Consider the following 14138-nt stretch of genomic DNA (forward strand, 5'->3'; position numbering starts at 1 on the left):
TTCTCCAGGAGCACATAACTTTTTCAATATAGTCCCCAATGGCGGCGATGCACCTCTGCTACCGGCGCACTGCTCTTTGCGTGCTGTCGTAGATGATCGTGGGCGGCTGTTGACGACACCAACGGTGTACTGCATTGGTAACCTCGTCGTCGGATAGAAACCGTGTACCCTTCAGATGTTCCATCTTGGATAACAGCCAAAAGTCTAATGGCACGAGGTCTGGGCTATAAGGTGAATTAGGCAAAACATCTTGGAACTAGTTCTTCCAGCACGGCATTGGTGTCAACAGCCACCCTCACTCATTTTACGGCATGCAGAGAGTGGTGCTCTGGTGGCGGAAGTGCATCTCCGTCGTTGGGGATTATGATGAAAAGTTATGTGCACCTGGGAAAGAGGAGATTCAAAGCTTTAAACAAAAAGGTTACACCCTCGTACGTTGTTCAGTATGGACCTTTGAGATGGAGCTAAACGTACTCTACTGAAAAGAAAATTCAGCACGACTGAATCAACTGAATAGTAGTATACCTACCTCTTGAGAACTTCACAGCCCTTCAGGTTCAAGGCAACAAAAATCACTTGTCTCAAATCTCTTTTGAGCATCCTCGCCATTAAAACTCCAGTTCATTAGGTTCATCCACTGGGTCAGTAACTCTCAAACGGGGGTCCACGAAGCCTTGTCACATCAGTCAAACCCAGAAATAGAAGTTGTCTTTGTCGACAAAACGTCGCAACGTCTGTCGATGAAACGAGCAGGCGCTCGTTTCCACGAAACGATTTGTCGATGAAACATCACTGTCGACGAAACGATTGTCCATGAAACATTGTACAACGAACCGCTTTCCTTTCCCCTCGCTGCCAAACGGGGTCCTCCATCATCTCCGCCAATCCACAAGGGGTCCACGTAACATTAATGGTCGAGAACCACAGCACTAGGAAACGTTACTTTGCACTAGGTGAAAGGCCACGCAACTAATCCGCATACCACACAAGGCAGGCTGAAGTTGGCTGGAGGCATGAGCTATTGGCTTCAAAAGCTGCTCCCACAGAAACAGGTCAGGATCAGTGCCATCCATGCGTTAAAATGACATACTTGTGACTGCATGTCGTAGGTGGAAGCACCAAGAACAAAGCTGCTGAGATGATGATGTGCCCATTACGAGTATGTTTCTCGTCAATGTAAATTGTCTTTAGCTCTAATAAAGACTGCCTCTAGAACTGAAAGTACAACGTAAACTATTAAAACATAAATAAACACATTTTGGTTAATTACCCGACTCCCGTATTACATGGGAGACTCCCGAATTTCGACCAGTTTGCACAGTTGTACGATTGGCGAAGAATCTCCCGGAAAACGGACGGCTGCAATGATAGGGAGGCCCAGCGGCTGTATCTCGCTAGCATGAAGCGTGCAATATAAATGTAATTTAATATTTTTAAAAAATCTCCCCCGCTTAAAATTCTTGCGTATTTGGTTTCTCCAAACTTCGCAGGTATGCATCTCCCGTCTATAACACCCACTTAGCCCAATAGACATGCTGTGAAGACTATCTGCAAAATGTCTTCCTTTTTAAATTTTGTATGAAATAGGTCAACTGTTTTATAAAACAACTCTGCCCATTTACTTTATTCAAGTATGCAAAGAGTGAACTGTTTCAACCAACAAACCAATAAAGGGGGTCTTAAAATAAAACCTGAAAAAAGACTCTGAATTTATTGAGGTATTTAGCGCACAAGGCTCTTTTCTGTCCTGTCCTCCTTCTCTCTACTTTGTGCGCTAAATACCTCAATATGTTAGACTACCAAATAGCCCAAATGTCAACTTTACTGACTCGGAACTTATGATCACTGCACTCAAAAGACCCCATTGCAGGCTGCTCTTTAGGTGCAAATGTGGTCTTGGCTCTCATTCATCCGAGGGCTCCAGCAAGTTGCGGCTGGCTCTCCGAGATCCGTGGAAAGTAGTCACTAAGCAAGCTACGCATAGAGGACCGGCACCCCATCTCCCATTTTCTTGTGGGCTGGCTACAGGGCAGTCACGATTGGCAGTTACTGCAGAGATTGCTGCAAATAAAAAAATGTGGCTTCCAGAGCTTTATGATCTCCTGCAAATGGCCAGTTGTCTGAAGTGGAAAGTATTCGCATCTTTCTTAAAAAAACACATATATGTTTAGGTAAATACCACACATCACATTTAGCCCTCCATATTTAAATTGTTCGTGCAAGGTCTGAAACAAGATCCAGGCATTTTCTACCGCCAGGTTTACATGGATGCAACCTTAGTGCATTGAACAAAGGTTGGGCTACACATGAGTACAAGAGGGTTGAGCGAATGCAATTGGTTCCCTCTTCACATTCACATAAACACAGCTCATGATAAGCACTGTTGTCAACTCCCAAAGAAAATACGACCCCCTTCTTATTTTCTTCAGAGGAAAGAGAAAACGGATCTAGTCTTTTCTGGTTCTGCACTTGTTAAATTTTCTATTTCATAAAATTTTATAAAAACTATATTTCAAAATATTGCAAAAAAAAAAAAAAGAACTGGATTAAGAGGTTAAAAATAATTCTATGCAAAAGGAAAAGGCAGTTCATATATTTTCTCGAGAATAAGCATGCAGGAATTAAGTTTCCCCCCTTCAGCAATATGTTTACCAACACTACAGTGGAATAAAGGATCTCAAACTCCACAAACATTCATTTTTATCCCCACACTTTTATTGTACTTTTTTTTTTGTATGTTACATGCAATTTACAAGACAAGAGGTGCAGGGACTCTCAAAATAAATAACAGCACGCGTGACACCGGAACTTCCCTCTCTGTTCTCCCCCCACAGCTGTTCAGACACAGGACAGTGCCGGCTAAAAACTAGCTCTTTTAAACTCGTCAATAAAGACACCAAAAAGAGCTATGCACGAGCAAACTGAGAGGCAGAGACTGGTGCGTAAAGACAATAACTGAGTAAGCTGCGTCCGGTTAGCAATGCAAGAACTTGCTGCTTCCATCGGAAGTCGGTATGACTTTGGGTGGGAGCAACTGCATGCCGGCAACCCTGAAAGGCTCTGCCGCGAGTTGGCGGCACGTTTGTCAAACGAGAAATTGTCTCGCAGTGAAGCAGACATGTCGCCCTTCTGCAAGTTGCTGCCACCCAAACCGTCAACATGCTGATACATAACGGCTGTTGGAGTGAGCAGTTTAACGCTGCACCATTCACATAGCCTGTCATTACTGAAAGTAAAGGTAATCACAAAAAAAAAAAAAAAAAAGAAATGGCTGAACACAAAATTACTTTGTTTAGAGACAAACGAACACAAAAAAGAAAAACATGTTCCAAATACGCTAGACTAAAAAAGAGGTTATGCCTACGAGCCATTTTTGGGGCCTGCACGAAACCAATACTGACATGCTAACCCAGGAACGGGGAAAAAAACGGGACGGACAACACAAAGCTCCAAAGTTCCTGGGTTGCCATGTCAGTATTGAACCAGCTCGCCTGCACATTTAATTTAGTTTCAATGAAACCAAAATGCTAACATGTAGAAGAAAAACAAAAAAGATAGCATCAAATGCCGTTGTTCCATGACTTAGGCATTCAGCAGCACGTTCCTTTTCATTCCACATCCTCTTCCCCACCCCCTCCCTTTAATACATATTAAAAAAATTTTGTTACAAATAGAACCGTCCATGGGAAGTCTCAGAGACCGTACACATCCTCATCACTGTAGGCTATGTATAGGAAGAAGTCCTCTTCGTGGTGTTCCTGAAAATAGAAAAGGCAGAGGAAACGTTTTACTCCCTCTTTGCTAATAGGATGAAGGGAATTAGTATACTACTTTTACACTGAACTGGCACCAACAGTCCTGGCTAGTATCAAAAGAGCAAGCCACACATCAGTTATCAGTTCACAAACGTGATCATCAGCAAATCCCAGAGATGCAATCTTGCACCTGTGGGGCCGCATCAGCAGCGCAAGCGGACGTAATCTAATCCCTGGCAAAGCCAAGCACTGTTCAGTCCAGACATTTTAGAGATAGGTGGGCAAACTGGCTTTACTTCCCGCAATTCGAAGGATGATCACATTACACGAACAGAAGACATCCAATAATGAAAACTGACTCAGCCCAGTGATCCACTGCGACGTTTATCCACTTTGACATACATTTTTAACAATAAAAGCCGATATGCCCTGCAAATGATATGTTTCTTAAAGGCTGACCTAACAGTCCTCTTCTGCCGGGCAGGGCACCGGTTCCCAGTTTCCCTTCTCTGAATTTCCTCTCGTACTCTTTTCTCCTTTCCCCATGGGAGCAGGTCTCAGAGCCAGCAGCGCAGACGTGTGTATGTCAGCCTTTAAGGATGGCTACCAGTTCAAAGAGAAAGGTTGGCAAACGACATTCGAGGCGCAAATGTTTCAGTGTCTTTTATGTAACGCAAGATGTAAGAAAACGGTGCTGCATGAACCAGCCTTTACACTGTAAAGGCTGGTTCATGCAGCACAATGTTTCTGCCAACATTTAGCTCACAACATTCATGTAATTAAGCATTGCCACCTCTGCCGTAGTGGTTTCTTTAATCGATTTTAGAGACGATATTCCACACTTAATGGTAGGGCAGACATTGAGGGGTTAGCCAAGATCCTCCAGCAAATGTTTTATTTGCACCATGTACGCTTATTCAGAATTGATATCAACACTTTAAATCCAAGCTTGCCTACTACTTTCAGGGATTCTATTTTAACCTAATAAAATTACAAAACCCAAGCAACTGCTTCTATTAGAGGCTTTTGAATTTAATAGACCTTATGTTAAGCCTATTGACGGTGTGTGTAGCAGGAAAAACCTGAGAAACAGGACAAGGCACTTGGCTGGTGGTGCAGTTCTGCGCCTTTCTTTTATCCAGGATTTACCATTTCAGACTAATACGAGGCATATACCTAAAAGCGTTTCTAACACCAAGAGAAAAACAACATCAAAGGTACTCCGTAATTTGTTTCTTGGTACCCGATTTGCTTTAAAATTGTCTAGACATGCCAACAAACATCGCTGAAATAATAACCCAGATATTAGATAAAAATAATTTTTTGGCAAATTTATTTGATTTTTATATTTGGTGTTCACCCTGACATATGAAAATCTACATTTGTGCTTTAAAGGGACCATGAAGGCAGTTTCGAAGTTTTATTCGACGATTGAAATGGGATGTCAGGCACGTCTCGGATACTGTTGACCAAGTTCTAGCCCGAACAGAAGTTTGGGTGCCGCACCAATAGAGCGAACAGGCGCGGTAATAATAGCGCCAAAACAATGCCTTGAGACCCCACCGAGGCGGCGGCAGAAAGGTGAACTAAAGTGCGCAGTCGAAGCGTGACAACAATGGGCTCCTTGTCTGGCGATTGGTTCAAACGATAGACGCGCTCTTGGTTTCAATTTCGGTGGTGAGATGTGATGAAAAATGTTTATTTGAACGTTGGATAATCTTTTGAAGTTGTAGTTGGGAATTAATAGGTTTCATACCGTGTATAAAAGCATAATCTGAAGCGATCCCTCCATTTGTCACTCGTTGAACGCATCCCGCACTGCTACCTCGGGCGCGTAACAAGCATCGAGCAACCATGGACAAAAAAAAAAAGAAAAAGGTATGAGCGCCGGGGAGCGGCGGACTTTTGGTTTTGGTTTCATGCGTAGTCTTGTGTTCACTTTGCGAACTGGTGTCTCGCCAATCATGCCGTGTTTATGTGCAGTAGTAGGTTGCGCGAAAGGTCGGCTAAAGACGTGCGGTCGATCGGGCAACGTTAGTTTGCATTAACTGCCGACTGATGCAGCAATGCGCAGCATTTGGTTGCGCGCCGTCGTCTTGCGTAGAGCTGTGGACAGCGGTGTCAGGATTTGTTCGTTGCATTTCCGACCAGGAGACTTGGAGCAGCACCTTCACGTCTGCCGGAGTCTGGGTAAAAGTGGGGCGGGGAGTCGCTCTGAGGCGGCGACCGAGGAGTTGGTGGTAAGTCTGGGGCGCCCTCGTAAAGCGCCAATCCACAGTTCTGCGTCCTTAGCGCATCTCCCGTTCAGTCGGCGTGAGGTCGCTGAACGGGAGCTCAAACTCGTTTGCGAGCGCGGCGTTGTCGTCCATTTCTTCCAGGTTTTCTTCACAGACCGCCGTGCACTAGAGCGAACCACGGGAACCACACTGAGTGTGCACTAAATCCTACCGATGCCGACAGTGCTCCCTGACGTCACTTCTCTTTCCAGAGGCGAAAAAGGGAAGAAATCTGAATGTTTGTTTCGGTTTCGCAAATTTATTTGCAGGTACAGAAATAAGAGTCACCACGTTCTAGAAAACATTGTGTGGCATGCCAGGACCCCAAATGCTTCCGAAAACACCTTTTTTAAAAAAATTAAATTGCCTTCATGGTCTCTTTAAAAGTGACACAGCACTTCAGCAGCGTTCGAATCAGAGTTCTCGGCACAACTTTTTAAGATTAGAGGTCAAAATCCAGTAAGACCAAAGAAAGTTGACCTGTAATAGTACTGAACATAATTTCCGAGCTAATAGACCGATCTCACTAAAGGTTTGGCGCATGCATGATGCCGCCATTATTTTAGTTTATGGGAGACAGACGGCCGTGCATGCGAGGGCTCATGCTCCACACGTGCAGCGCTTTAGCAAGGTAGTTGCACGTGCAGAAAGAAAGTTCCCTTGCTGCATTGTGGCAGCAAGGGAACTAACCCATGCACTCCCCAGATCAGCCGCTGCTCCTAGCACTCCAGTGCAAAGCGGTGAAGCTCAACGTGCGTGTACTGGTGTAAGGCCGTGAAGGCTGATGCGAGCAGCGCAAGTGCGATGGTGCATTGTAGCCACACCATAGAGGCGTGTGGCAGACATAATGATAGTCTCAAGAACTGCCACCTGCCTCCCATAAACTGAAGTTATGGCGGCGTCACGCATCTGCCGAACACTCGGTCAGGTCGGTCTATTTGACGCAAATGGCGCGGCACTTCCATCACGGCCCGTCATTCGTGTGGAATGCGACTCCCCCTTCATCGTTCCCTCCCTTACCTGGTAGAGGGATCCCATGGTGGCGCTTGTCGGGGGAATGACGTTGTTGACAATAAAGAACAGGGCATCCTCGGGCCGCAGGTGGATCCTCTTGCGGATGAGGAAGTAGAACTGGCCCACCGTCAAGTCAGAGGGCACCAGGTACTTCTTTTTGTCCAGGTCCTCAATGCGGGCCTTGGGGGCCTTCTCCACAATCACCTACACAAACAGGGGATCTCAGTTCCTCCTTCCCACAGGCTCAGAAGGGAAGCGAGCAAGTCACAGTTCCCTGCCCGTTTTGGAAAAACTCCTCCAAAGGGGTCATGAAAAAAAATGTACCTGTCGAATTTTAATTTTCTTATATATATTCAACCAGAAAGATGTTGATTCCCAAGTATTACGGCAAAATAGAGTCTATGTTTTATAAACCATATTTAAAATCATGTTTTTTGGACTGTCTGGAAAAACCATGCGACACGCTTTGGCAGCATTAGCAACAGAACGTCACGGTAGCTATATAAAACAATTGAATAGATGTTCAACTTTACTTAAAGAAGCTGTGCAACAATTTCAGGGATTTTCTTAAATAATTGTAGAAGTTGATGCCTGACACTTCTGAAGTGAACTAAAGAAAACAGATTTTGCCTGGATGCCCTAGTTTTTATTTCAAGAAATGAAAAAGATCCATGTTTTTGCTACCTCTCAACTTGTACATCGTCTTCCGGGTCACGTGCGCAGTGACATTGATCGGGTGGGCGCGGGGTTCCAGTAAAGTTCTCTCTCTACAGCCATCAGTGAGCAGCGAGAACTCATCCGCTCGCGACCACGTGCTGGCGGGAACAGCGTGAATAATATGGCGAAAGGAGGAAAGTCTCATCTGGGTCCGGCCATACGCGTCTGGCTTGTGCCGGCTGTTCGCGGTAGCAGAGAGAGCTGGCGGTTTCGTGGACCTAGGATAGATGGCGCCAGTAAAACTCCGTATAATAAGAGTTTTGTCGATGATTACCAGGTTTTTGACTCATTTATATTTATGTTGGAACAACAAGATTTATAGAACAGTTACCTTTTATCGAGCAGGTATTCGCACAACTTGCTATCTTTCTACAAGACTCCCCAATGACGTCACGCCGCATGTTTCTCACGGCCGCTGCTCTCGGCTGCAGGCCGGGGAATATTCAAATTTTTGCCTCGCGATTACACGGTGGAATCGCAACATTTTGATGGAAGGAGGTGTGTTTTCTGTTCTTTGCGACAAGATGAACAATGTCAAAAGTAGAAGATGCCATTTCTTTCAACGTTAAAATCGTTGCACAGCTCCTTTAATCTTCAAATAGTAAATTGGGAGTGATAAAAATATGGAGTAATTGATCAGTTTTCTTCATAGTTGTATGCTTCTACATTGCATGATTGTGATAGTTTCAAACACATTGGGGTCTTCTGTCGATTGGTAACCATCCTAACCATGCTGTTTGTCCCGATTGTGGATTGGAATTATAATAAAACAAAGTGAAGCAATAAAAAAAAAATACAATTTTAAGGACTCGATTCTAGATCTTTGCGAAATCAGTGGCAAAAGGGGACGTGCGTGACCTCTTTACTATCAGCTTCCGTAAAGAGAAGCCTTGAGACTAGGAAGAGAAGAAACAAGGACAACACCGTCGTGAAAGTCTAAGCATTCAACCACAGATTTAAAGGCAGCTTGTTCAGTTTATTTTCATACGAGTTATCTTAGGACACTGCAATTCTCCCAAACCGGCATTACGGTCGCGAGTTTTCCATTAATTTTCCTTTACCACATTCTACCTCAGCAGTAATTTGACATGCCACTCCTAAAATACTCAAAGGCAGTTCACTTTTTTTTTTTTTTTCTTTCTGTGAGCTTATTAACAATTTTTTGGTCGAAGCGAGAATGTATTTACAGCTCTTCATATGACGATTGTATCAGGACTTGGCTCAACCGACCGAAGCGGCAAATGATTCCTCAAACTCTCCCCTGAAGCATGACATACAGTAGCGCAGACATTCAGTGTAGGCATATGGCTCAAATTCTAAAAGCCAACCGCGGTATAGTAGATGAGGCTAGAGTTCAATGGAATTAGGCTTCTTACAATTATCTGAGTGTAATATCCGACCCCTTGACTTGTGCGCGTGACGTTGTTATGGCGCCACTTTTGGAGTGATATCCGATGCTTTGGCTTTGCCTATGAAGTCCGTTCTATGTTGCCATATTGCACAGACAACAAATATTTCCTATTGTTTACCCACAGTGACATATTTAGAGAACCGAGAGGGAAGCTGTCCGGGAAACTGAAATTTCTTTTTTACGCCAGTTAAATGGTTCCGGATAATCAAACGAATGAAGGGGGGTAACAGACAAGGATTCCAAATAGACATATAGCTCAGAATCTAGAAAAAAATGTTTCACGACCTCTTTAAATGAATGAGTGCCAGCAGCCGTGCAGTTTCAGCTGCACTCATCGACAAGAGTCAATGGAACATGACGACCCTTACACCATGTCTAAACAGCCCAGCAGCAAGGCTGAAATACTTATGACGCACGCTCCACCTGCCACTTGACCTGTGGCCCGTTCTGAAAACCGCTATCGCAACCAACCAGTCAACAGTTGCAAATCAACAATAGATAGTTTGCATGACTGACGTAAGCTATCTTGCGCTTCAAAACATAGCAAACAAACACACAGTATACATGCACCACAAGTGGTCAATCACTTGTCTATCAGACACATGATGCTTAATCATTATGACACCTAGGTTTAATTTAAAGATGTGATGTTTATCTTGAAAAGTAGGGCTGCACAATTAATTTGGTTTAGTCCTAGGCCAATTTGAAAGACATGTTGAATTCTTATGAATAACTATCAACATTATTAAATAGGAACCCAAGACTAAGGTAAAATAAGTGTCAGTCTTCCCTTACTTTAAGCTCGTTTGTGCATTTACTTTTTATTCGACAAAGTAGACACAAACTTCTTTTTTTTATGTTAACTAAGCATTTTAAGTCATTCTCCTATGTGGCCCAGCCCACCTTGGAGATTCTCCATCACTAAAGATGGTAAGTAATAAAAAAAAAAAAAAAATGTTGCATCATTAGAACAAGGTGCACTGGCCATTACTCAAACATGATTCGGTAAAAGTCTGCTTAGTATCCAAAATGCAGCATTTCTCTTAAAGGGAGGGGCCCTGCTAGGACTTTTTTACTCATATTTTATTTGCACTGAACCTGAGTGCTCTGAACGTAGTAACTTAATGAAACTCTTCTTTTCTCTAATTTCGCTTTATTTTTAAAGTTATAGACAAATTAAAATTACAAAAACCAGCAAAAAATAACCGTCCTTCACGTTGTCCTTGGTTGCTTGAGTGGCCGTGAACTAGAGGAGGGGTAGTGAGCTTAGCGAGCGCTCACGGCTGCCGCACTCCATGTCGACGGCGCGAGAGGGCGCCATTAAAGCACGTTCTGGATAGGCTCTATGCAGCGGGCAGCCAGAGCGGCTCTCATTGCATTTGCTGCGCGATCAAAGACTAATTCGGCATGACACTTCATTGGCCACAAACGACAGCAAACACGGGGTAAAGATCAGTTCAGAATGGGAGCTACTTTGCGCTGCCATACCGCAAAACGGCCAAACCGCCAGACAAAGCTTCTCGCCGAAGGCCTTCAGAACGCTCGGAGCCGGTCGGATCCTCCTGTCCGTACAACCGCAGCGCCGCCGCATACATCCGGGACCTTTCCGTGTCGGCACCTGATCCCACTACTCCTTTCTAGTATGCACCCCGCCTTTTCCACCGCTTGGTGGCGGGTATGTCGACGAGTCATTTCTTGTTTCCGTACTATAAACTGCATTCGTTTCTTTTCTGATCTAAAATGCTGAACAAAAAAAACTTTTTATAAATAATTGAAACATTTTGTGCCACTTATATTTTGCATTTTGACTAAAAGGAAGTTTTTAGCGGCTCTGACCAGTAGTAAGCCCAGGACCAAAGACGTCACATTTTGTGCGCTTTCAGTACCGCGGGTTGCCCTCGTCGGTGGAGGAGGTTTCTGCGTTGTCCAGTTAAAACTATGATGCACTGATATTTAGTTACTCTCTCTGTGCCCGCTGGCTTGCCCGAACCCCAAAAGACGTGGAAACCGCAAAAAAGATAAGACGCTTAAATATGATTGCAGGGCCCCTTTAAAGGGGTACTCTGCCGATTTCGTCATGGGCCCCGATTTGCTTGAAATTTTGCTACTTGCCAAACAACATCGCCAAAATAGTATCCCAAATATTAGGTCAAAATAATTTTTTTTCACAAAGTTATTGAATTTACAATTTTGGTCCTCACCGTGTTTTTCAAACTGAAAGTCTCTACTGGCAACAATGAAAAAGTGACGTCAGTGGAAGTGCAGGGGTTCACTCTTTGGACTGTAGAATTTGTTCCCAACTGATTCGAAGCAGTTTCATGGTGTCGAATGAATGCTTTGAAAGCTTGCTCCAGTCCCCGCGCTCCAGCACGGAACAAATTATTGGCATATTCTGTTTTTTAGACTGCTCGCCTGACTGGCAAGCTTACCTTCCACTGACATCACGGCACTGAAAAGGGCGGGTATATTTGAATGTTGGTTTTTGCGTCATTTTCATTTGCCGATTTCGCAATAACTATTATGAATTTCACGATATTAAATAGCATACCAGAAAGGGTAAAGGCCGGGGAGTCAGAAAATATAGTTAGTTGAGGTAGCTCAAAAATCGGCGAAGTACCCCTTTAAAACTATCAAACAGGGACAAAGCAGCTCCTCCTCAACTTTTGTAAACACCTCAAATGAGCACAAAAAGTTAAGACGCCCTTGAACTAAAACAAAATATTGAATAGAAAGAATATGCACAGTGCCCCTCAAACTTAACGCCGCCACTCAGTTTCGCAAATATTGATCTATTGCATGCTACCCAAAGATAAATGATCGCTGCAGCTGCTAGAATACCTTCCTCTGGATGGGTTTTCTTTGGCGACACAAATCTTCACCAAATATTTCAACCGCTAGGTTCAGGAATAGCTCAAAAAGTGAAGAAACCGGACCATCTTGTGGAGGCATTAAGTTTGAGGCACACTGTATAACTATTAGCAAATCCAAGGAAAATGGACGAAAATGGAACGAGGAACAGTAAGCAGCTATGCAAGTGAAAACTTCCAATAAAACAATGGGATAGCAGCGCCCCACTGTGCTGTTATCTTTTATTGCATTTTCATTCTTATCAACAGCTCTATCCTACATTCCCTTTTGAATTGTTTCGGGGTTCATCCAGGAAACCTGGGAACTCTATGAGCGATAAGAGATTTTGTCCAGGTCACGTGTACCCCCCCCCCACCGTAAGCTACCCACAACTCTCTACACCAACCACCACTTAATTAACCACCCTGCATTGTGGAATTATAAACCCTATCAGCATGGTGTGGTCTATTGCCTTTTTTTCTTTTTCACATGAATTTGGAGTTAAAATTTATTTATCCCACTACTATCACAAACAAGCAGGGAGGCAGTTAATCCCAGAATTTGCTTAAAACTAACATTCGAGCAGTTTTTGAGCAATATAAGACAATGGATCTACCTAAAGATATTCCAAGGACCTGCTAAATTTTTTTTATTATTATTATTCAAGGACAAATTTAATAATGACGTTTCTAAAGCCTAGCTATAAATGCCCTTTGTTTTAATAACGTGTTGTCATCCCAAGCTTCAAAACTGCTAAGGAAACCGGTTGTTGTGGCTTTCCTTTGCACTGTGAAGGCCATTAATGACGCAATGCTCTATTATTTGCACACCTTTAGTCATAAGCAATCTTTCGGATAGCTTCTGCAGAACGGAAGCACCGTGATCAACGTTTATTATTCTTCTTCTTCTTGTTTAACCAGGACGACACACGCACAATGACGCTTTTTTTCTTTTTTTGGGAGTGAAGAAACGTACACCAAAGGCAAGCCTGCTCGCAGTGCGCATCGAAGAGATTACAAATAACTTTGCTTGCTGTCAAGGAAGCTCTCGTGTCGCGTTTCCTGAATATATGCTTGTGATGACGCAACCGTTGCGCGCTCGGGCGTTTCGTTCGTGGCAATCTTACGGTTGCTTCCGTCAAAAGTCCCGAGTCTATGCACTCGCGAACCACGCAAGCAGGTTTTTTTCTTTTGTTTGTTTTTGTACCATCTTTTTTTAACGAAAATAATAATAATCATAATAAGACACCAGATGCGATTTAAGGCATACAAGAAGAGCCACCAGAGAAAAGAATGGACAACAAAAATTTGTAAAATTGGGCATGCAAACCAAAGCTATGCACCGACTAGAAAGAAACTCGTACCAACTTGAGAGGAAAATTTAACGAGCAAACCTAGTACCAACCCCGTTGCGTATTTCTTGGACCTTGGATGGCCTTTCAGGAGCGAATAACATTACTGCCCGCAAACAATGCCAAAAGAGAAAGGAGGCGAGCTTTCAACCTCGCAGCTGTGACTCAAAACGATGGCCGCTCATGAGACAGCGAAACTCGGAGCGCGACAGCAAATTCGTAGATGGCTGCAAACGAACGCGCGATTTTTCCTTCCGGATTTTCCCTAAACGCAGCTTTATCCCAGCGTCTCGGACTCACCTGAGCATCAGGTGCAATCAACTGATCGCGCGGCAGATTGGCGTAGGCCTAATAGAAGCCGAGCCAGGGTTAGCAAAGCATCACCAACAAGGTCACTGCGCACTTAAGACGTTCCTAGACTTACCGGGACTCTGTCTGGGTACTTCCTGCGAATCTTGTCGCCTTCACCCCTCCTCTTCTCGAACGGGTGCTCCTCCTTGTACTGAAACTTCATTGCGCTTCAATACATGCGCGGCCACAGCCAGATAAATTTAAAATCTCGCGAGCTCTTCCACTCCACACGCCAACCGATCGAAAATGGCGACTGTTTGTAAATAGTTCTCGTTCTGGGCGTCGCAATGCGCACACGCGATACGAAAAATAGTTCACAATTCCTACTTTATTTACTGAAGCTAATAAACGCTTTAAGTGTTTGTTTTCCTTTTATAAACCAAAAGTGTATTATGTTTTGCTATTTTATACAGGTT

General features: G+C 43.8%; 1 protein-coding gene across 1 annotated transcript; it reads right to left on the reverse strand.

The window, feature by feature from the left end:
- Positions 1-2693: 2693 nt before the first annotated feature.
- On the reverse strand, positions 2694-14014 carry LOC8029939 (gamma-aminobutyric acid receptor-associated protein). The gene is made up of 3 exons (XM_002408326.4): positions 13796-14014; positions 7052-7249; positions 2694-3758 (listed from the first exon to the last, which is right to left on the reverse strand). Exons 1-3 carry the CDS (start codon positions 13883-13885, stop codon positions 3693-3695), a joined length of 354 nt encoding a protein of 117 aa, XP_002408370.1. The 5' UTR covers positions 13886-14014; the 3' UTR covers positions 2694-3692.
- Positions 14015-14138: the final 124 nt, after the last annotated feature.

This window comes from Ixodes scapularis, unplaced genomic scaffold, assembly GCF_016920785.2.
Source record: "Ixodes scapularis isolate PalLabHiFi unplaced genomic scaffold, ASM1692078v2 PGA_scaffold1__304_contigs__length_218370807, whole genome shotgun sequence".
Classification (NCBI taxonomy): domain Eukaryota; kingdom Metazoa; phylum Arthropoda; class Arachnida; order Ixodida; family Ixodidae; genus Ixodes; species Ixodes scapularis.

Excerpts from the sequence above, each read along its gene's own strand:
- LOC8029939 (XM_002408326.4), bottom strand. The coding sequence starts at position 13,885 with ATGAAGTTTCAGTACAAGGAGGAGCACCCGTTCGAGAAGAGGAGGGGT. Across the intron at positions 7,250-13,795 it reads AGTACCCAGACAGAGTCCCG|GTGATTGTGGAGAAGGCCCC; the intron begins GTAAGTCTAGGA and ends CTGTTTGTGTAG. Across the intron at positions 3,759-7,051 it reads CCATGGGATCCCTCTACCAG|GAACACCACGAAGAGGACTT; the intron begins GTAAGGGAGGGA and ends TTCTATTTTCAG.